This window comes from Eleutherodactylus coqui, chromosome 4, assembly GCF_035609145.1.
Source record: "Eleutherodactylus coqui strain aEleCoq1 chromosome 4, aEleCoq1.hap1, whole genome shotgun sequence".
Classification (NCBI taxonomy): Eukaryota; Metazoa; Chordata; class Amphibia; order Anura; family Eleutherodactylidae; genus Eleutherodactylus; species Eleutherodactylus coqui.
In genome coordinates, this window is record NC_089840.1 from 75,622,436 (window position 1) to 75,645,646 (window position 23,211).

At 42.7% G+C, this 23,211-nt stretch overlaps 1 protein-coding gene across 2 annotated transcripts in view; it reads left to right on the plus strand.

The window, feature by feature from the left end:
• The window catches only part of RPA1 (replication protein A1), a 48,371-nt gene extending 25,874 nt beyond the window's left edge, over positions 1-22,497 (plus strand). For both annotated transcript variants that reach the window (XM_066599689.1, XM_066599690.1), the window contains exons 12-17: positions 3,985-4,133; positions 6,146-6,275; positions 7,155-7,331; positions 12,370-12,477; positions 13,210-13,296; positions 21,413-22,497. In XM_066599689.1, the coding sequence (XP_066455786.1) occupies positions 3,985-4,133; positions 6,146-6,275; positions 7,155-7,331; positions 12,370-12,477; positions 13,210-13,296; positions 21,413-21,523 (762 nt within the window). In that variant the 3' untranslated portion in view covers positions 21,524-22,497. The remainder of the gene's footprint in view (positions 1-3,984; positions 4,134-6,145; positions 6,276-7,154; positions 7,332-12,369; positions 12,478-13,209; positions 13,297-21,412) is intronic.
• The last annotated feature ends 714 nt before the right edge of the window (positions 22,498-23,211 follow it).

Here is a 23,211-nt window from a genome sequence, read left to right on the forward strand (position 1 = left end):
GTCGTGCATCCTCTAGTGCAGTCCTCGGGGACCACCAATAGGTCATGTTTTCAGGATCTCCTATAGTAAGAACACCTGTGGCAATGTCTGAGGCACTGACGATAATTACATCACCTGTGCAACACTGAAAAAATCCTGAAAACATGACCTTGTGCGGTCCCTGAGGACTGGAGTTGGGGGAACACTGCTCTAGTGTAATGCTAGCAGTGGTTCTTCGTATCCCATATCTCGCTGGTTTTCGTCCTTTACCGCATTTGCTGTTAGGGTTCAGGCAGTCTTGTCTTCTGTCCTTGTCTCATTACCCCCTTTTCCAGGAAGAGTAATGGTAGGACGGCGAGTCCCAGTATTTGGTGGGAACGTTTATTGATGTCTTCCATCACCCGCTATATTGCCCCCGTAGTAGCAAGTGGTGCGACTTCTATCATGACCGCCATCCTCGCTGTCCTTACACCCTTCTATAGGAGTAATGGTAGGGCTTGCGGGTCTCAGTATTCTGCATGACTACTGGTAATGCATATTCTTCCAAGGAGGAGTAATAGTCTAGTAAGCGTCAGGCTATTGTGACAACCATCATCCATCTCTACCTCCTCCTGGGGGTGTTATGCTAGTACCATATTACTCTAGGTTGACTTCTGTCATTCTCCACTTTATCCAGGAGTGATAGTCGATGCCTACTCTGTCTACTTATTGCATCACTGCATGCTGTCTAGTAGCATCCGCTATATTACCCTCCTCTTGGATGCGTAATAGGTAGCTGTGAAACTCGCCGACTCATATTATGGGTACCGCACAAGCCTGGTAACTCGTGCTCATCTACTCATTCCACTACAATCGTCCACCGTATTATTCCTCATAGAAGGAGAACTTTTAGTGATGGGTGACTGTCTCTCATGCTGAGGTCTAGCACGTAGCCAGTCGTCTTTGGTACAATGCCCTCTCGTTGCCCCCATGTGAAGGAGGCGTATTGGTAGGCTGGGGAAGGGGGCTCAATTCCCTTGTAGCCATGGCTCCAAAAGTCATCCACCTTATGCGCCCCTGGTATGTGAGGGGACGGATGGGCATTTTCTAGAATCTTACATATCGTTGCTCCCATCTAGTTTGGGCACAGTTTGCTACCCTGGCTAGGGCATTTTCCTCTTCCTAGGAGGAATTCTGGTGGTGTTGTGCAATACTGTTTCTCTCCTATTTGCTACAGCAAATCTTAAGTTCCCTCCTTTTATTCTCTGGGACTGAGTATAGAGAGCCCGAGGGCTCTACTGCACGATTGACACTCAGCCATCATCAGTACAGCTGGAGAGGCTTTATAGGTATGGTCTTCATGCAGCGCATCGTAGAGCGGTACCCTTCCTAGAGCAGCGTCTTGTCCATGCTCGGCCATGCCGTCTGCGGGTAATTGTACTTCCATCCTGGGAGGAGTGACTCTGTCCTGCGGCAGTCTGCGTAGTCCAGGACTTCGAGTTTTCGCCATCTTCTATAAACCAGGGTTTATGTCGAGGTTGGTTTTTGTATGTGTGTTCTGATCAGCATTGGTATACCCCTTATATTTTGTATCTCTGTGCTAGATTCTAAGGATTCTTCCCGACTCCATAATGGCAGTCAGAATAATCCCTGGGTTATCGTTTTGATACTGGTAGTTCCTACTTGACTCCAAGACCCGGATCAACAACCCCTCGGGTTATTTAATGTCTATATCCTGTAATATAGCACTCTAGAACGACCTCTAGTCCCCTCTTAAACTCGAGTCCCCTCTATCGATTTTGCCATATTCTGGAGGATCACTTTTAGTATATTTAATCTAAAGTGGTGCCATTAAAGTCTTTTGCAGGCCAAGCTGTATATCTATAATCTTGTGACAATGTTGAAGATGGAAGGGGGGAGGACTTATTGGAACGTGACAATGAAGAAAACTAAAAATTGCTTTGTGATTAAGGGGCTAGTAACATTGATGAATACCAGATATTAGAATGGGTACAGACCATCTTGAGCCTACACATGTTGCCCATGGTGCACACATTTACTTTCTAGTATCCTATGTTAGAAAATCCCATTGAAATTCTAATAGAACTGGAGGTACTTCTAGAAATGTGTCTGGATATACAGTGACAATCAAAATTATTCAACCTCCATTGTACATTAGGTTTATTTGCCAAATTTAGAAACTTTCCACTGTTCACAAAAAACAAACGGCTCAACACAAAAAATATAGCAAGTGCTTTCTTCAAATTTAACACAAGATGCTGCTTTTAATTACTTTCAGTCTCAGAATTGTTGAACCCCCTAAATAGAATCTGTCCTAAGAGCATACTCTTGCAAATCAAGTCTCAAGCACACCTGATGCAAGTAATAAAGCCCTTGATTAGCTGCATCAGGTGTGCTTGAGATAAAACGCATCAGATACCTGGACTGTCTAGGGCTTGACTTACATTGAGTGCATGATAGATATATGGCTTTTAGTCTTTTTATACGGGACAACAGTCGGGTAAATGAGTGCACGAGCGTAGATGTCGCTGCTAAGGTCGTTGGCGTTCGTGCAGAGTGTTTACACTGACAGACTTAATTGCAGGCCTCTTGCTCAGTGCTTCACCCCCTATGTGAAGTGGGTAGCGTTTATACTGAAAGACAAGCCCGCAATCCAGTGATAATTTTTATGCTGACTGAAAGTCAGCGAGAAGAACCTGTGAACGAATAGTTTTTTTCCTTTTTTTTTTAAATTTATTTTGCATTTACACTGCATGATTATCACACAAACTTGTTAGTTTGATTTGAATCTTGAGCGAATCGTCCGATGTAAAATGTTCAGAAAAGAAAGCATTGCCTTGCAGAGACAAAAAAAAGTCAAAAGTAACAGTAACCCTTATGGAGATGTATAACTTCAGCAACCTTCTTTCTCATTCTTTGTTTATTTGACAGACCTAATGGGGCAAATGTATTGTACGCAGGCTATAATTTGCGCCTCTTAGACTTTTTACGCCGGCCTCTGCCACTTTCTAAAATTGGGGTAGGTTAGGAAAAAATAAAAGTGGTGGCCTTTAGGGCCTATCAGATTTACTAAAATATATGCCAGAAACATAAGCTTGCACTTCTTAATACAATTGTCACACACCAGAGCAAACTTTACTTGGACTGGTATATGACACATTGGTCTAAGTAAGTATGCGCCAGTTTGTGTATCCAAATTCCAAGAGCTGTAACAACTTTCTCTGTCAATGGAGTTATATGAGGGCTTCTTGCAGAATAAACAATGTAATTATTTTACAATTTGGGTCATTACAGGTGCATCAATACTAATTATGTGTAGTTTATGTTGTTAGTCCAACTATGAGACTTGACTGTGCAATCCTCTCATCACTTCATTATTGCTTGGTGGATGCAGAGGTTTTTGTTAGCCCCCATGCTACCGTAACCAACTGCATCTCGCTATCATGTCTGGGTGACAATGGAAATAATGGAGGTGGCAGTAAGATTGCAGTGCTTCAGCCTTAAATCCCATTAATGGCTACGGTAAAAAGGCGCATTGGCAATCCGTTAAGGCCCATTTAAACGGGACGAGCGTTGGGCAAACGATGCCTGTTACTCTCCCCACATACTCGCTCCTGTGCTGTTGCACAGGAGCCAGTATCACTGGCTTGCTCGCAGAGCAGCCAGCAAGGGGGAGGTGAGGCTGCAGGAGATTTCTCTCCTCGCTCTACCCAACCCTTCTCTATTGACTTAACATAGCGGCCGTTCAGTACTGAACGGCTATTTACACTGAGCGATCAGCTCACCGTCCATTGTTTATGCTGCATACTAGATACCGTGCAGCAGCACGAGAGCGAGTGTCAGTCATCGTTTGCCCGACACTCGTCCTGTCTAAATGGGCCTTCAGTGGAACTACAGAAAATTGTAGATTTTTGTGTGCAAATGAAGTTCCTGAAGTCTTGTTAAGTCACTAATGTAATATTCTGATCGAAGACTTTTTCTGGTTTCTTGTCGTTTTTAAAACAGGCAGATAAATTTGATGGTTCCAGACAACCTGTTGTAGCGATCAAAGGAGCGCGGCTTTCTGATTTTGGTGGTCGATCCCTTTCAGTCCTGTCGTCCAGCACGGTCATGATAAACCCAGATATTCCTGAAGCATTCAAGCTCAGAGGATGGTAGGACATTTGTAATGATCGTATAAATAGGTTTAAAGGACCACTGAACCAGGCCAAACATACAGAAGGGCTAAATATAATTCAAGGCATCACATAACAAAGTGCAACTAGAACTGAAACAGAGGCCTGTCTGCAGTGCAAAATGACTGCTTACAGACCAAGCCATTCTAAAGAGCGTATGTGAAAGCACTGTTACACAGCGTTTTACAGCGTGTCGAGATGGTTTTTATGCGTTTTTTGTGGGTATTTGTCTGCATTTTTTCCTGCATATTTTTGAGCAGTACCATCACAGTCAAGCAAGTTGATGGCACCACTTTTTTTCGCCCGCTCCCGGAGGCATAGTAACTAGAATTAAAACACAGTATTATGCGTGCAATTGCGTATTTCCTTTTAAATGGGGTGCGTAAAACTGTGTGAAATACGCACTAAATCGTCAAAAATAGGACACGTTGCATGTAATTTTGCACGCGCGTAATGTGGCACACAAAACGCCGTGTGAGAAGCCGTGTTGAAATAAGTGAAGGTTTATTGCTGGTTTCGCAGCAAAAAAAAACCCTGCTCGGATGAGGGGCCAAATTCATTTAGAGTCCTAAATTACGCAAGATGGGATTTAGGTTTAGTGTCACTTTAACAAAACCAGATGCCCTATGAAATCCTTGTGCTGTTTCCTCTAAAAAGAATTCCATGTTGAAGCACTAGTGGGCACTCTAACAATGCCAGATGGTTGAACATTGTTTCCTCAAACTTAACCCATTTGCTACTGAAGTGGTGTTTACAATGATTTCCTGATTTCCCAAAGCTAACACATCAAAAGCTAGCTGTAGGTAAAATTGCAGACTTGCATTAAAGAGGCTGAGAACAGAAGCACATAATACCATTCCTAAGAGTCCCCTGACTGAGGTTTTGTTCTAGTCCTTCCAATCTGGTAAGGATGCCTTTATGTTATGTGGTTCCATGAAATGCTTTGAGACTTCTGAAATACAACAGTAAAACACACGTATAGAAATACCAAATACGTGTTTGTGTTTGAAGAAATAGATCCATTATATACTCAATATCTGTTGATTCTAATGTATTTCACTCCATCCAAACATGAATATATAGAAAAGGTAAAGCTGCTTTGCGGTATTGAATATGCCATATATTATTGGGGGAAAAAATATAGGTGTGTATATAATATATTTCTAATCAGACCTCTTGGGCCTAATGTCCACGGCACACGCAGATTCCAGGCAGGGAATCTGCCCGCGGCCAGTGAGCCCTGCTTACCTGATTTCCCCGGGAGCTGCGTCTGTGCGGATCTTTCCACTTCCGGGTTTGCTGTACTGCGAATTTTGCTCACAGCTCTCCATCGGACATGTGCAATCCAGTGGGTTTTTTTTTTTTTTTTTTAGTTTTTTTAAATCCCCTGCTTTCCTGCGGATCCGCAGTGTCAGCTGCGGGTGTGCTGCGGATCAGACGGCTTCTATTGACTTCAGAGGAAGCTGTCCGTGCGGAATCCACAGCAAAATAAAGCACAAAGGTCCGCAAATCAAATCCAATACTATTAATTAGAGATAAGCGCGTATACTCACTAAGGCACATTACTCGGTCGAGTAGTGCCTTAGTCGAGTATCTCCCCGCTTGTCTCCAAAGATTCGGGGGCCGGCGCGGGTGACAGGTGAGTTGCGGGGGGTAGAGAGGGAGAGAGAGATCTCCCCTCCGTTCCTCGCCGCCCTCCGCCGGCCCCCGAATCTTTAGAGACAAGCGGGGAGATACTCGGCTGAGGCACTACTCGCTTGAGTAATGTGCCTTAGCGAGTATACTCGCTCATCTCTAGTAGTAATCCATTTGCGGATGCCCATGCTTCTCTATGGGCAGCTTGATTTGCGGGTGTCCCACGCGGATTCCGCCAATCAAATTTGCCTGTGGACATTGGGGCTCAGTCTTTTGGCTTTAAAGATGTTCAAAAATGTTTATTAGGATTCTCTCTATTATACGTTTACTATTAAATATCTGTTTCTTCTCCGAAGGTTTGACTCAGAGGGTCAAGTGCTCGAAGGATCATCTATTTCTGAGTCTCGTGGAGGTGCTGGAGGAGCGAACACAAACTGGAAGTCTTTGCTGGAGGCTAAGAATGAAAACCTGGGCCACGGAGAAAAAGTAAGTGACCTAATGAGTGTCATTCATAGCTCTAGGATGCAGAAACTGTTGTGTTTTTAAGGAGGCTTTTTTTTCCCCTCCAACTGTAGTCAGTGGTTTGTAATCTGTCTTGAAGCAGTCCACACATTTAAAACTGTGCTTGGCCAATATATGTGCCTCCACATAGTACTCAATTAAGCACTTATAGAGTTAGCTGTAACACAGCGTCCAAAGGAACAATCGCAGTTATATATAATGACTCTGATAAACGTACTTTACCAATATGAAATCATGCGCATATCCAGAGGAAGTGGATAGGAAATCTACGTCTGTTGTATTATGGCTCAGTAGTAGAAGATTGAGAGCCGTATTATGGCGCTGCATCCTCTCCTGTATTGAAATAGTTGTGATTGATTGTAGTGCTACAGGTGACCTTACAGATGTCTAATCTTTTAGACTCCTTCACATTTTGGTGCTTCAGTATGTGTTCTGTCTATGATGCAAACATCAGACCTCTGTGAGTGAAAAAACTACTGCTGCTGTTTTAGTTTGTCTTGCTGCATCTAATTTTAAAGAGATCTATTCCCACAGTTACAGGCGGTTTCCATAGCACTAATGGACTATAATGGAGGAGGCCGCACACGCATAACTGGCTTTTACCTGTGTCTACTGCCAAGCAAGGCCACAGAACCCATTCTAATGAATGGTGGAAACCCTAGTGGTGGGACTGGCATTCGTCAGATACATTTATGACAAATCCTAATTGCCGTAGATGTATCTATTATGGTGTTGCCTTTTAACGGCTGTACTATGTTGATTTAAAACCCCTTACTCAAGTAGCACTCACCTCCAACTGAAGAATAAGGAAATCAATAAACGTATGTCTTTATGTTTTTGCAGGCAGATTATTTTACTAGTGTAGCAACGATTGTCTTTCTTCGGAAGGAGAACTGTCTATATAAGGCCTGCCCTTCTCAGGATTGTAACAAAAAGGTGATTGACCACCAGAATGGACTTTTCCGCTGTGAGAAGTGTAACGAAGAGTTTCCCAACTTTAAATACCGCCTCATTCTATCAGTGAGTATTGAGCACAAATCGGGGAATGTTTTGCTAGACGCATGTAGGCCATAGAGCTTTGTTAAGGTTTGGAAAAGCAATAGCTAGTTCTCCACATAGTCAACTAAACAATATATTACACTTTTAGATGGAAGTAAGTTGCTAATTGAACACATTTTAGTCCATATTGACCCTTGCAGTTTTTCAAACACACTGGTCATACACGCAGAGTGACACCAGAGAACACTGAGGACATTCTTGCAGCAAAGACTGATGGTGCACTGAAAATCTGTCTTTGAATGAAAGATCTTTCATCAAACTCATATGAAAAATTCAAAAGTGACTTTACAGATGAGCCTTCGTTGGGGGGGACCCGTTACACCCCCAAGCACCAATAACTATATTATGGTGCTATTAGGGGACGTGACAGGTAGCCGTGTGATGTATCTTCTATACTCTTCCATAATCCAGTGGCTTTCCCCTCTAGTCTGAAAAGAGTCCGGTTTTCATGCAGCGCACAGTCCCGTGCTTCCAAGACTTCTGAGGGAAAACACAGCTGGATTGCAGGAGACGGCGAGTATACAAAAAAAAAAATTTGCATCACCCGGCTCCCTAACAGAACCATAATTTATGGTGCTGTGCGGATGTGACAGGTTTCCTTTAACAAAAGTTAGTTTTCATTGAAATCATTCATTTTTCATCAGCTTTAGCTTAATATGTATGGGCAACCTAAGAAGACATCTTTTGGAGGCTGTTCCCATTTTTGAATTGCTAAGTAGGTTCTCACTGTTCTTATTTGAAAGTTTAGATAAAATGGTCAGATGTTTTAAAGTAACTTTAAATACTCTGTGCAATCAATATACTTTGGAAGGCTGAAAAAGCTCCAGGCCTGCTGCTGTGCACATGGAACAGGGAGGAGGACTGTACCCGCTTCTGTGTCCATACAGAGGCTCAGAGCCTCTACATTCTTAACCTTCAAGGACCAAGCGCAGTAAATATACAGCACTTGGTCCTGTGCTTTTAATCCCAGCTGGTAGCAGAAGTACAATATGGAATTAACCACTTCTGCTTTCCATGCTACATAGCACTCAATAAGCGATATGTACCAAAGAGTGGATGTATTGTTTACACTATGCCACGGGTCCCCAACTCCAGTCCTCAGGGACCGCCAACAGGTCATGCTTTCAGGATTTCCTCAGTGTTACAAAGGTGATGTAATTATTGTTGGTGCCTCAGACATTGCCACAGGTGTTCTTACCATAGGGACCACCAACAGGTCACGTTTCAGGATATCCTGAGTACTGGAGTTGGGGAACACTGCACTATGCTACCCGGCGATCACGTGACCCGGGCTGTTCCCTGTTAGAGCAGAGCTGCAGGGTCCTAGTAGACCTTGATCAGCTCTGTTAGTGACTATTGGGGATGTTTTTCCTGTAAATGGGCTCCTATGGATGCCCCAGCTACAGTGGAAAAGTATGAAATAATAAATACAATGTGATAGATCCCCAGAGGTCTTGTATGACATCATGGGGGTCATAGATGGTTAAAAGAAGTTACAAAAATAAGTTATAATAAAATATATAGATAAGAAAATGACCCACTGTCAACGCCAACTAATCCATCGCTGTATGCGCCCTGTAATCAAAGTATAGAAATTATAGATCAAAGCATCAAAAATAACCCATTACCATACTTTAGCATAAATATATTCATTTTAAAAATAAACTATAAATGAAAAGTTTTTTTTTTTTGTTTTTTTTTTTAATTAGCTTTTTACCCCCAATAAAACTAAACGGAAAAAGGCAGTGTAAAAAGATATTTCTAAAGATAGCCCAATATGTCACAGGAAAAAAAGACAAGACCACCGCATGGGTAAAATCCCTAAGTGTCTGGTCCTTTAGGACCAAAGCAGCCTGGTCCTTACAGGGTTAATGTTGTTACACAGTGTGGCAGCTTAATGTTACATTTAAAGCTCCTGCACAACCCTTTCAGGTTCTGTTGCAGTTCAGCTGCTTTTCTTTGATCTGTCTTACAGTTTGCTGACATCTTGTTAGTAATCCAAACATTAAAAAGAGTAAAAATTAGTGTTTGATCAACATAGCAGTTTTAAATCAGAACTGTTGGCGCACACAGATAATCCGGGATGCTGGGACTCTGAATATACTGGTCCATTTGACCTTCATTGGTGTACAGGGCATTCATGTGAGTGTAGTCATACGACAGCGAAGAACAATAGCGCAGCCTGCAGCACTATTAAGATAAAGGGGGAGCAAAAGCAAACTGACATCATACAGTGTTTTGAAACTTCATTGAAACCAATGGTGGGGGGTAGGAAATGTTTAATTTTATGGTTCAGCTCCAAAACCGCACGACTGCATTGTGACCTAATGCCCTAACGTAGGTGTGAATGGGCCCTTACACTATCCTTGTGCTGCTTAAGTGTTCAGCATTATTTTGCAGGGAGAGCTGAGCCTGTTCACAACTGCAAGGGGCTGGCACTACTGTTCAATAACTAATCCACCCGCTTACAGTTGTGTTACCGGTAACTTTGCTGTTTTGCATGTGAAGTCCATCTCCAGTATCACTCAGAAATTAATTACTGGAAGTGGGGATCGGTGATGTCATGCTGCCCATAGCAATCTATTGAGAGGGAAGAAAATTGGAACTGCTGGAAGGAGGCAGAGAAACGTGCACAAAAATGCAGCGTAAATTTCTATTGGGTATTCTAGCTCAGTGTTCCCCCAACTACAGTCCTCAGGGACCACCAACAGGTCATGCTTTCAGGATTTCCTCAGTGTTGCACAGGTGATGTTATTATTGCTGGTGCCTCAGACATTGCCACATTACTATAGGATATACTGAAAGCATGATCCGTTGGTGGTCCCTGAGGACTGGTGTTGGGGACCCCTGTTCTAGCTAACTCCACTGCTGGGTTCTCCTCTACACTGCTTGGTACTGCTCTATATTCACCATGCCACTGCTTCTGTGTATTCGAAGCAGGACCTGTTTAAATGCAATATATAGAGCCACCATAGCAGCCAGTCTCCCCCCCACTAGATCAGGGAAAAAATGAGTTTGAGATGCAGCTTGCAGTGGGGAAAACTAGTAACAAATGCAGGATAGAAGTCATAACGACCAGAAACGCTGCTACTCGTGTGCAAAATGACAGCTTATTATGAAGTCATTTAGAAGTTGCCAGCAGTATATTTGATTAAAGCTACCGTACCATTTCTAGTGTATTCCACCAACTTTTATTTTTTTTTTTTTTTATAAAGACCCTACTCTTTAATGTTTAATTATGACGATTGCTGCACATACTAAGCTGCCGTGAGAGAGGATGGAGTAAAGTTTGTAGCGAACTATCTGGTGCAAAAAAAGTCATCCAGAATGAAACACTGCAGTATTGTTACATGTGGGTCTTGGCCGTATCCAAGTAATTTGTGAGACCGCTGGAACATTTTGCAGATTGTCAGGTGTGCTTAAATGCTACTCCTAAATACGTTTTGTTAATGATCCCTCCGCTGCAGCGCTAATGTGCGGCACGCTTGTGTAGTCTCCATAACCGCTTTGAGACTTGTAGCCGTACAGAAATTCCATTCTCATTCCAGTGCAAAGTAACTGCCGAACGATCTTGTTTAAATACGGCTCACTCGCTCTGTCATTGATCCAAAATCCAAGATATAAAGCTCAAATCTCCTGCCAAGTTTTTCCTCCGAGAAGCCTTTGTACTTGTGTAAAGACCACAAAACTGAATCTACACTGTATTAGTACAGATGTCCATGCTGTGTGGCTCAATTACCAAACAGCATGTTTTAGATGCAAATACTAATTTGTAAGTTATTTATGTATTTTTATTCCCCCCTCCCCCCCCCCTTTTTTTTTTTTTTTTGCATTTTTAAGCTAGAACTGTATTTGCTGATTTGCAGTGCTTACATTGAGGGATCCTACCACTCCTCATGTGCTTGCAAGCCAGCGTTCTCTGAGACTGGACATCCTAATGATAAACGACGGCAGAAATGTTTGCAGAGAGCTGCACTCGCACTCATTGTTGTAAGCCGTTATTTAGTCATCTCCCAGGAGCCCTGCGCTGCACCTACTGCATTAGTGGCAGCGTCTTCAAGGGCCGCGCCGATGTCTGCTAGTGTCGGAGAGGAATTTATATGCTGGAGTGCGAAGAATAATTCCAGCTCCTGCAAAAAGGCTGCCAGTTCTCCACATGCAGCCTCGCCACTCTCGCACAAGTGCTCGTTGGCCCTGACCCGGTAGGGAGAGCGAGGTTCTTTCTTCTCCCGGGCTCATTATATTCATCAGCCCTCGGCAGCTGTGACGACTTACAGTCAAGCTGTTTAATGCCAGGCGAAATCCCTAATGATGTAAAATGGCAGTAGCATGTCGTGGAACGTATAAATAACAGGCTGTTGGTGAATTTGTAAATGGAGCCCTTGTTTTTATTTCCCGTAACTCATTGATTTTTTTTTTCGCCCTGCATAAGAGGCTCTCACTTGAACACCCTATTCCCGTAACCTGCTGTGATAGACCACAGGCTTTAGATCTGCGGCTCACAATAGACGGTGATGTCAGAAGCTATATTTAAAAAAAATTCTCATACAGCTTTCTGCTTTCCAATGCAGATGAAAGGCGCCGCTTTTGTGAGACTTTTCTACAATACGATTTCCTATCCCTTAAAGGATACCTATCGTTTCAGATGACTTCAGAATAGGCTGCCGTAGGTGTGCATGGGTACAGGAGGAATGACGCTAGGGCCGGTAGGGCTTTACATGCAGTGGTTTTCCCCGTCTGTAGGCTCCAGCTCCTACATAATTGGCAACAAATATGGTAAAATGATAAGTTTGTACTCCAGCATTTGTTTTGTTCCAATGGGTGTGTTGAATGGCTCACTTACAACTCTTGACTGGTATCATCCGCACCCAATTTATGGTTCTAGTAAGGACTTGCAGGCTCACTTTATACTGTTATATGAAATTAAAACCTTTGTTTCCATTAACACTTACGCTGTGTCCACGCATGTCTCTCAATTACTCACTTTTGTCTGTTTTAGGCAAATATTTCTGATTTTGGAGAGAATCAATGGATTACTTGCTTTCAGGAGTCGGCTGAGGCAATTCTTGGACAAAACGCTGCTTATCTCGGAGAGCTTAAGGAAAAGGTAAGGTGCTTCTGATGGCACGCCAGAAGGCGGCAAAAAATGGGCACAAGTGTGACTAAAAGAATAACAGAAGACACAACAATCTGGCTGCCTGGTGTTGCCACTAGAGGGAGCATGAGAGGTTACTGCATACAATCATACAGTACATTGATCTCAGTACATCTCAGCCTGGTGACAACTGCAGAATGTAAAGGGTGTTTTTATGTTTTGGTCAATTAGTCCTGCATGCAGTTGGTCTGGTCTAGTGTTAATACTTGTGAATGCAACAATTTGTAATTTTAACCCCTTAGAGACTGGCGCGTTTTGAGTCTTAATGATAAAGCGATTTTTCTTTCTTTTTTTTTTTTTTGGAGCAGAACGAATATGGCTGTTTTTCTTATACTGTTCCCTGTAAGCAGCAGTTATTTGTTTTTGGCCTTTTTCAAAGGTTTTTTTTCCCTTCCCCTCTATATATCTGAATGTAAACGGATTCCCTCTTCTCTCCAGAGGGTGAAAGTGCTCTCTGCTGCTTTTCATTTAAAAGTAGTCTGTGGGTGTCCACGCTTAGAGCAAGCACATTCTTTGTTGAGTAAATTCCCTCTGAGAAGAGAGAAAAGGACGTTCTCTTTCCCCCCCTGATGACTGCTGAGCTATTTTGACAAGTTTAAAAGTGCAATTATTTCCTGGACAGAGGAGGCACCTCTCGATGGCTCATCTATGTTCCCTCTGAGCATTGCAATGTTCTTGTTACAGAATGAACAAGCATTTGATGAGGTATTTCAGAATGCCAACTTCCGATCTTACGTCTTTAGAGTTCGGGTGAAGTTGGAGACCTACAACGTAAGTACACGATGATTTTACTTTTTCCAGCCTTGTGTCTTCCAGTAACTTAACACTCAGAAGTTGAAAGGACAGTCTAAAATAACTTGCTATATGGTTATTGAAAATGAGTGCAGTACACTTTGTGAACTGCAGAGGGAGTATAACTGCAGTGATACGGACATCTATCACTGGTATTGAGAAATGTTCAGTCTGTCTCCACTTCTGAGGTCTGATGGGTATAGTTGTTCGTGTGAATGACACATCTATTCACTAGTTAATGGGCAGGCCGCGCTATCACTGATTTGTGCAGGGCTCTATTACAGTTATTACATGGCGCATGACCCCGGGTGGATCTAACGCCTTACCACCAATAGAATGCATATGCTAAAACTAATGACCGGCACTCCAAATGTAGGGAGGGGGGGAGATGCCTTTCATATTAAATCCTCATTGGTCTTAAGATAAAACCCCTGTATACATATAGTGGCAATTCAGTGAAAGTTCTTCATCATGTCGGGGTAAGAACACAGGAAAATGCATTAGTAAATGGGCCAAAAATACATATGTAACTAGATATATATTCTAAGAAGATTATCTAGAAAGGCATCTAGCAAAAAGACATGCAGCATGAGGTCTTGTATCAAGGCAATATCCTTTTTGTCCCATTTAGACGTATTGACAGTCGGCTAAACGACTGCACCAGCGCCGACCTCACTGCTAGGTAGTTGGCTGAGCGAGAAGCCGGTGGGGATCTGCCTTTCTTCACATTCTATGTAAAGCACTGAGCGGGGAGCGTTTACACTCAGTGGGTTAGCAATGATTTCCATGCTGGGTGAAAGTAAGCGAACTGCAAACGCATAGTCCACGATGGCTGTGTGTTTAGACGCGACTTTTGTGCGATGATCGTCCCGTGTAAATCTCCCTCGAGTCTGTATTTACATTGCTGATAGCAAGTGGAGCCCACGGACATTTTTTTTTTTTCTTGCGGGACGCTACATTCACACGTACTATTTTTGGGCGAAATATGCTGCAGTTCACCCTTGCAAATACACCCCAGTCAAACAATAGGGTGTATGTTCATGAACACACAAAATTCCCTCTAGTATCGGCACATACTAGGTTGTGCAGCTTCCAAAAAGGATGTCTTGAGTTGTCTTTTATTCTAATTTTGCGCTCCCCCACTTGGTAAATATACTTGCTGGAGTGCTATTTCAGCCCCGGGGCATCTAACCTGTGATGCTGCCTGGTCTTTTAGCCCTGTTGCTTCCCATAAATCTGTCATGTGGGCGTCTAATGTAGAAGCCCTGGCTTATTTACAGGACATCGCTCCCAATAAATAAATTTGATCTGTAACTGTAATACTAAATTAGGCCTCTGCAGTGTTGACAGCGCTGTTTCTAATGCAGTTTACACTGACAGCGGGCCTGGCAATCCACAGGGATCCTAAGTAACGCAACCCTGACGATCAACTGTTGGCCTATGCTGAGTATAGGTCCTCAATGGTCATAGAAACCATTTCCATCAAAGTTTTTAAGAATCGGTTGTAGAAGTTGTGTATAGAAAATGGTTAAGCCTTCCATGCAAATGCATTTCATGAAAGGCCACCTAGCATTGGCAGCCTGTTCCCGCTTTCACGTTCCTGGTACATGTGTGGGCTGAGTGTAATGTTCCAGCTTGCTGCAAGTTACAAATGTGTGTGTCAATTTTACCCAGTTGTTTTTATCTCCGCAGCTTCCAAGATTTATTTTAATTGCTTTAATCAGAAGTACCACCTACTCCTAGTTTTAGATAGAAACCGCTATGGGTGGCATTGTATGAACTTCCACTCTTAGCATGTCTTGCATAGCAATGACTACATTTTGGCTTGCTGCTCTGCATCTTGAATATCAGCAGCTATTACTTGGCAGCTTATATTAGCAAGAATCCATCAGCGAGGTATACAGATTAGCGTTACTTTCATATGGTTGTAATATGACGGTTTTAGGTCACACGGTGCAGCTACAACGCTAGAAGGCTCAACTGAACAGGAATCTAAAATCTGGCCAGTCGGGACATGATTCTGCGTTGTAGTCATAAGCCAGACCGTAAATTGTGGCCGTATTTCTGCCTTCGTCATCAGGAAGATGGCAACTAGTGTTATGGAGACTTTATGAGAAATTGCAATCTGAGCTATGCCAATTGAAGTCTGCAGGATAGCAAGTGTCAATTTGTACTACACCTTGTAAGACAATATATACTCTTTTATAAAAGGGGTTGTTTCATTAAGACTAACCCTGTCCATACACCCTGTTGGGACTTGTGTCATAGAGGAGGGGGTACCCTGCTCTAGGACCCTCCCTGAGCCTAAATGACGAGCCACTATTTTAATATATAACTAAACGGCTACCATATTCAATAAGGATGGCATAGGGTACCCGTGCATATGTTGGGAGGACTGATGCTGGTAAATAGGGTTGTATTTAACTGGGTACCTTGCATATCAAAATTCTGAGATTATGATACCTCCTCGCTAATGTGGCCTACCAGGGCCGGCGTCATTCACTGAAGAAATCCTTAACGGCATACGACATACAGTTGCATCCTGTGCGTTCAGGGTTTGTATGGTGGGGGATCGGGGGGGAGGTAATCCCGTTCTGTACAATGCAGGTACTGTCTGTTTCTTACAGCTGACAATACTGCAATCAGCACTCATGCTGATCGCGGCTGTTAACTCTTTAAATGCCCTGATTGACATTCAGGGTCCTAAACGTCTGCCCGTCCCATGGCGATGAGTTTATGGGGTGCCATTTCGTTGCCATGGCAGCCGGCAGCCTTTTGAAAGCCCCGCCAGGGCTGCCATTGCAGATTTGTCTATCAAATCATGCCTGTGGTGCAGCTTAATTGCCTGTCAGATTGCAGAATAATGTAATGCTATTATATTACATACTACAGGAGCGATCAAATCATAAAGTTCATGTGCCCTAAGGGGAATAAATTAAATTTTTAAAAAGTGAAAATCAGTTTAAAGGTTTTATTTAAAAAAGTAAATAAAGGGTAATTGGTTGTGAAAAAAAACAAAACTTTCCCCCATATTTATAATCTAACTAAACCTAAAAACACATTTGGTATCGCAGCATCCATAAAAGTCTGACCTATCAACGTAAAGCATTATTCACCCATAATACGGAACGCATTCAGAATTGCGCCTCTTTTTTTTTTTTTTTGGTTACGGTCTCCAAAAAAAGCAAACAAATTCATATATACTCTAAAATAATACCAATAGAAAACTACAAGATGTCCCGCAAAAAATAAGTCTTCGCACAACTATGTTGACGAAAAAAATTAGTGATGGCCGCAGAAAATACTTTACAAAAAACAAATCTTCGGGGGAAAAAATACAGCAAAAAAAACCCAAAACCTATTTTTGTGCTGAAATGTCCCTTTAAATTACTGGCCAATAAGAGGCCCCATTGTAGTTTGCTGCTTACTGCTAGTAACAGACATACAGAAGGAGGGAATGACTCGTTCTGCTCATTGAAGTCTACAGAGAGCAGGGTGAGGAGAACAGAAGTGGACACTCCTGCGGCGACACACTGCTGGCAACTAAAAGTAGCTACTGCACATTAAACAATCATTTACTGAAATCGCATCTCCACTACCCAATATTTCTGTCTTCCCAGACGTTATGTGTGAGTTAGGGAGCAGAATTTTGCAGTTCTCTGTGCACATCGTATGGAAAACACACAAGGCGTCTCCTCCCACTAGCTGAGAGACAACTGAGAATCACGAACAGCCTGCAAAGAGGAAAAGTGCCATATACAAGTCCTATAATGGGCAGGAAGAGTGGTGCTCTCTACGTATATACAGGGCAGCTTATTCTGATAAGTTATCTTAAGCGTTGGGTATGCTTTAAAACAAAGTCTTACACTACTAAGTATATAGCAACTAGACCATCCCGAAACTCCTGAGTCTTATTATATGTGGAGAGATGGTCTTTTACAGTTAAAATAAAGGCTTTGTGGCCTTGGGAAACCTCAAACCTTGCTTTCAATTAACCTGTGGCTCATTATTTTAGGTTTATGTAAAGTAATTTTGTGGTGTTCATTGGGTTGCATTACAAAACCAGGCATGTGACTCACAAAATACTGTAATATAATAAAGGGGGCAGAGATATACATCAATTATACCTAGTCAAACTGTGCTTGTAGGACTCCTAGGCGCCGGCACAAAAGGCATTATTTTATAACATGCCTACCAGCTATGTGGCTCCCACAGCTCTCTTGTTAATTCTTTGGAAAACAAAGTGGTTCTCACCTGCACATTAAATGGGAATAATCCAGGCTTTTACTTGTTTTTGTGTGATGTATAATTTCTGTAGATCCAAATTTCATTTGCCTTTTTTTCGAAGCGCTTTGTGAAGCTGATTATTGAGCCTTTGCGCTATGAATATAAAGTTTTAACACAGCAATTCAGCAACCTGAAGAGTGACTGAAGTCGAATTCCCCCGATTAACGTTTGACCTATTTAAAGATTTAAATTTAGATTGACGCTGATCTCTAGGATGATTCGCCGGCTGCACCTCCCGCCGCCTCCTTAACACCAGCCAACACTTTAATTTGTTGTTCTGGTCCTTGTTTCTCCTTACGTGACAGCACAACTCTTCTCTTCCTCCGAGCGCTGAGAGCTTCGTGGTGCTTCATTACAAGTTCTGCACCATTAGGACACTGCTCCGTGTACCAGGGAAAACTTACTCAAGTGTTAATTGGTGTCAGGCTATACACTTCTAGGTCGCTGCTGCGCCGTCGCACCTCTCTTAAATGGCAGCAGCTTTGTAGTACAATTTACATGTTCGCATCAGATAGTAGATGAATTTCAAGAAAGCCGGAGTTGTGGGTTTTTCTTAACTCAATTTTTCTACCACAATAGCAAAAAAAGATAAGTTCAACAGTGGAGTAATGCTAAATAGTCTGACTTAACGATAGATGGGTGTTTGATTAAACAAACGCGATCTTTATTGAAATGGCACTTCGTCAGGTTCTGATGGCGTCCGGATGGATGGTGCGTTGAAATGGGGAAAATACCGCCAGGAATTATCGAGTCAAAATAAGCCAGGTAGTTCATACCGAGGACAAGCGTTCTCTTTCCACTCACCACTAAATTTGTTATCCGTTAACCCTTTGCAATCCAATATTGGATTCAGGTTTTCCTAGGGGGCTTTCTCTTTCTGTCATTATCCAATGGTGCCATCTGCTTGGCTATAGCCAGTACTGCGGTATGGGACATGCCGGAGAGGCCCCCGACAACAGAGCGGCCAGGAATATATAGTAAGAATACCCTGCCGGATGTCTTCCAACATCGAGATGTACAGCCTTCAATCAGAATGTCTGAAGACGTCAGACAATGGATTGGAAAGGGTTAATAAACACATCGTAAAAACCTAAAACCCTACAAAAACCCAAGTAAAAGGAGCAGGGCACAATTTCTTCTTCAAAGAACCTATAGAAAACCTTTTTGTCAGACGTTGAGACATATAAAATCTATTAATAGAACAAATCTATTAATGGATTTCTCATGTTCCAATATCTGTTGTTGTGCGGTTTCAATAAAGATGGTGTTTGTTCAAACACTAGCCGTCTGTTACGCTCATCAGTAGGGTAGTGCCAAATAGATAATGAGTTAAAGGTCAATTTGATTTAACCCCTTTGAAGATGCAGTCATTTTATTTATTTTTTTCCATTTTTGGGTTTTCCTTCCCACTTTTATTTATCCAGCAACATAGATGTCTGAGAGCTTAGGTTTTTTGCGGGTTTAGTTGAATTTTTCAAAGTTACTATTCAAAGGGGTTCTGACATAAAAAAAAAAAAATTGTACTCGCCTGGCCTGGCCTGGCCCGATCGCCGGGCATGTCCCCTCCAGCCGGCATCATCTTCTGTGCCTTTAAAGCAGAGCAGGAGCGGTCAAAAAGACCGCTACCTGCTCTGGTCCGTCCGTCAGGCACTTCCGAGGTGAACGGATGGACCGCCCACAGCAAGCACGTCACAAGCAGTGCTTGCTGTGGGCGGCCCGTCCGTCCTGCTGAACTCCGGAGTGCTGCGCATGCGCAGTGGAGACGCAGCCCATCCTGACTCCTGTCAGAGGGCACCTCTCCACTGCGCATGCGCGCGATCCCGGAGCGGCGCGGCTCGTGCAGACAGAAGAGGAGGAACAGCGCCTGCTGGGAGATGACCCCCCCTCGATGTCAACAACAACAGAAGACAAGGTAAGTATTATGAAGAAAAAGAAATAAAATCTCAGCGCCTCCAAAGATATATAAAATTATAAATATAAAGGTTGGTGAGTGACAACTCACCTGGTGCACAGTGCGCTCCTAATTAAAGGAGCCACCGGCACCCGATATCCACGTTTGCCTTTAGAAAGATCCTGGTCTTCAATCCTGTGTCTGCAGGAGAGACGTCCCGGGGTGTAAAGCCTTCAGGCTTCCGATATCCAAAGCGGTATAAAGAAAAAAGACCCCCGCGCTCCGAGACCAGGAGCTCCGTGACAAAGATTAAATAACTTTTATTGCGACGCGTTTCAACGGTACACTGCCGTCTTTCTCAAGCATTTGTACCGTTGAAACGCGTCGCAATAAAAGTTATTTAATCTTTGTCACGGAGCTCCTGGTCTCGGAGCGCGGGGGTCTTTTTTCTTTATACCGTTAAGGTAAGTATTATCTTTTTATGCTTTAGCAGCCATTAAACCATGGGTTCCCTGGGTCCATTAGGCACACCAGGGAACAATGGCTGCTAAAGCATAAAAACATTATTTGTGTCAGAACCCCTTTAATGTACTCTGAAATGTATTGAAAAGTGTTTGTTTTTTTATAAATCTGGCGGTGTTTTTTGTTCTTTCTTTTTTATAACCTCCATGCGGGGAATTCATAACTTTGTTAGGACTTTTATTGATGCAGCCGTACAAAATGTTTGAGTTCTTTATTTAGATTTATTATAAATATGGCAGGTTGTAATTATATATAATTTAAACTGTTTTTTGGGGTTTTTTTGGTCCCCAAAATTGACAAAAACCTGCAATGGTATCGCGCCTATAGTATGATGTAATACTATAGTATTGGCACCTGCATTGTTTGAAGCGGAATCGACCCTCGATCCTTCTCCATTACATACCTTAAAACGCCATGACATAACTACGTCCTGGAGCATCATGGGGTTAAACACCGGTCCCCAAGGAAGCTGGGTAGAATTGACAGAAAAAAAGTAGGACTTCACTAATCAGCCCTAATCTGACTAAAATAGTGTTGCGCCTGCATATGCATAACCATCTAATCTGAGGATAATAATAAATCGGATGCCACAGTCGGGAGCCCACACTGGAATCCGACCCTGGCCGCGGCCGATGTCTTCTGCGTACCTGTTCGGGGCTTCTACTTTCTTCACTGCGAACCTGTGCAGAAGTGCTGGACTGTGATTGTTCTCAGTAAGAGAAGCCAAGCAATCTTGTAGATATGATGCCTGTTAATGGCTAACAAAAATATGATGTTTTGTTACCCATTCAAAGGTATCATATCTACAAGATTACTTGGTTTTTCTTACTGAGAGCAACCTCGCTTCACTCTACTGGCTAACACCGTACCAAACTTTTTTTTTTTTTTTTTTTTTTTCATGAAGCGCTGGACGGCTTGCCACTGGTCATGCGTAGCAGTTTGTTTTTCTTTTTAACTCTTGCGGCCCGTCTGCAATTGAATTAACCCGTTGATTGGACGGCTTCCATTGAAATAGCACTGAAATAGAGCATGGTCCGCAAAACCAATCCGCATGCTTTAATTCATGTGCTATGCTTCCCAATGGGTGGCTTGATCTGCGGATCACCCACGCGGAGTCCACAACTGGGCATTGGGCATAAGGGCAGTAGCAGCCGCACTGGTGTGTAGTTCTTTCTCACAATAATGGCCTTCCATTAGTTGGACTTGCGCTAAGTAAACTCTGTAAACACCATCAAAGAGTAGTAGTGTTTTACGCAGTGGAGTCTGAATAGGATTTAGTACTTTGAGGAGAAGCAGGGATGAAGTTGCTCACCTTTTTGTGTACAGTATCTGTTTCATTTTTGTGGTCTTGAGCCACCGTTGAAGTGACTATTTTTTTTTTTTTCTCTTCATAAGGATGAATCCCGTATCAAGGCCACAGCCATGGATGTGAAACCAGTAGACTACAAAGAATACTCTAAACGTCTTATCACGAATATCCGCAAGCTGGCCTCTCAGGGAGCCTGAGTTTGTGATGTTTAAATGCAGTGAAAACCCTAGATAGAATGGCAGCATCTATCGAGCCTGTTACCGTTGTGTATATAATAATAAACCAAGCTTCCTGATGATAAAGCCATATATCCTGTAGAACACAGTTGTTAGCCCTTCTCCTATACCGCAGGTCTTGGTCTCACCTGAGGTTGCAGAACACCTTTCTGAACCTTTTACTACTGCCGATGCCAGAGGGGCTCTTGGTATGTGACACTTTGTACATTAGTCTGCAACCATTGTAAATGTTTATCTAATTCGTTCTTGTCTTCCCAAGCCTTCTCCTCTTATGCTAATTTACAAGAAAGCTTAATTACAAATTACATTTTACCAGGACTTAATTAGCATCCATGGAAGTAATTGGCTGCTGCTGAGCAATTGGATGCCCACCCACATCCCCCATTTAACACACTTAAAGGTTCTATAAGCTCCGAGCTGATCTGGGGCTCCTATTCTAGGGGCTTATTGCCTTCACAGTGTGGCTCCGCTTGCCGTGGAGAGATGTACCATACAGTTTGCAAATGCTTGGAATGACAATATGGAGGAATTATTAATCAAAGACCTATCTCTTCTATCTGAAGACTTTCCTTCGGGGTTTAATAGACTGAGTCAGATGGTCCTGATATTAATCAAAATTGTCTCTTCTGAGAAGCTCTGATAAGCATTGACTCTCTGGCCCCTGGGGAAATCTGGCCAACTACAAAGCTTTGCTTTATTTTTCATTTAAATTAATATTGTGCTTTCTTACTCCTTCTCTTTTTTTGACAGTGTGTAATTGCAGAAGTTTGCGGTCTGTACATTCTCACAGCCTTTCCCAATGTTTTGAGCTGCTTTGTGTGTTTTTATTTGTCTTTTTCCCCCCCTTTTTTGTTATGGAATTAATCAGCTCACTTAAGTCAGAGGAAAATGTTCCTTATTTTATTCTGAGAACTGAATAAAAAGTTTAGTTTTTGCATGTGTGTTTGCTTTTTTTTTTTATAAACCAATTTCATCAAGAAGACAATCAATTTTTCTCTTAACAGGTGCTAGCAAAGGGAAGCGGGCAAATCTGACATTTCCCAGCCTTATTACCATTTGCCGCTGAAAGATAGGATTCTCAGCCTCCACTGTTTTTAAAGAGCTGAGGCAGCACCTTTTTATGCTTTTATTGACATATGCACAACCCTCTGAAACCAAGCAGGATTTAAAATTTGCCTAGAAAACTGTAATTCTGCTAGGGGATGCTTCAATAGCTGCTAGCAGCCTGTGTGAGGGCTTCATTATATTTAGTGCATGGCTAAAGCTGCTGCAAACCTACTTGGTTTTCCAGCCTTGAGTACAAGAGAACTTTGGAGAACAATCCAGCGTGGTACAGAGAACTCAGAAGTATGTACCAATGTAGACTATAATCCAGTTATTGGAGATATTAACCTCTTACTACTATGACGTACATTTACGTCATGCAGGTGCAGGGTATGTATGAAAAGAGATCGCGGGTCGACCTTTCCATACAGCGTGGGTTTATTACAGCTGACACCCACAGGCAATAGCTGCAATCGGCCAAACTATGTTCGCGGGTCCCGTACGGTGTCGTGTTGTGAGATTCCAGAGAGTCGTGCGAGTGTCATGGCAGCCGGAGTCCTTCTAAATGGCCCCAGGGCGCATATATCTATATTCCACAACACTTC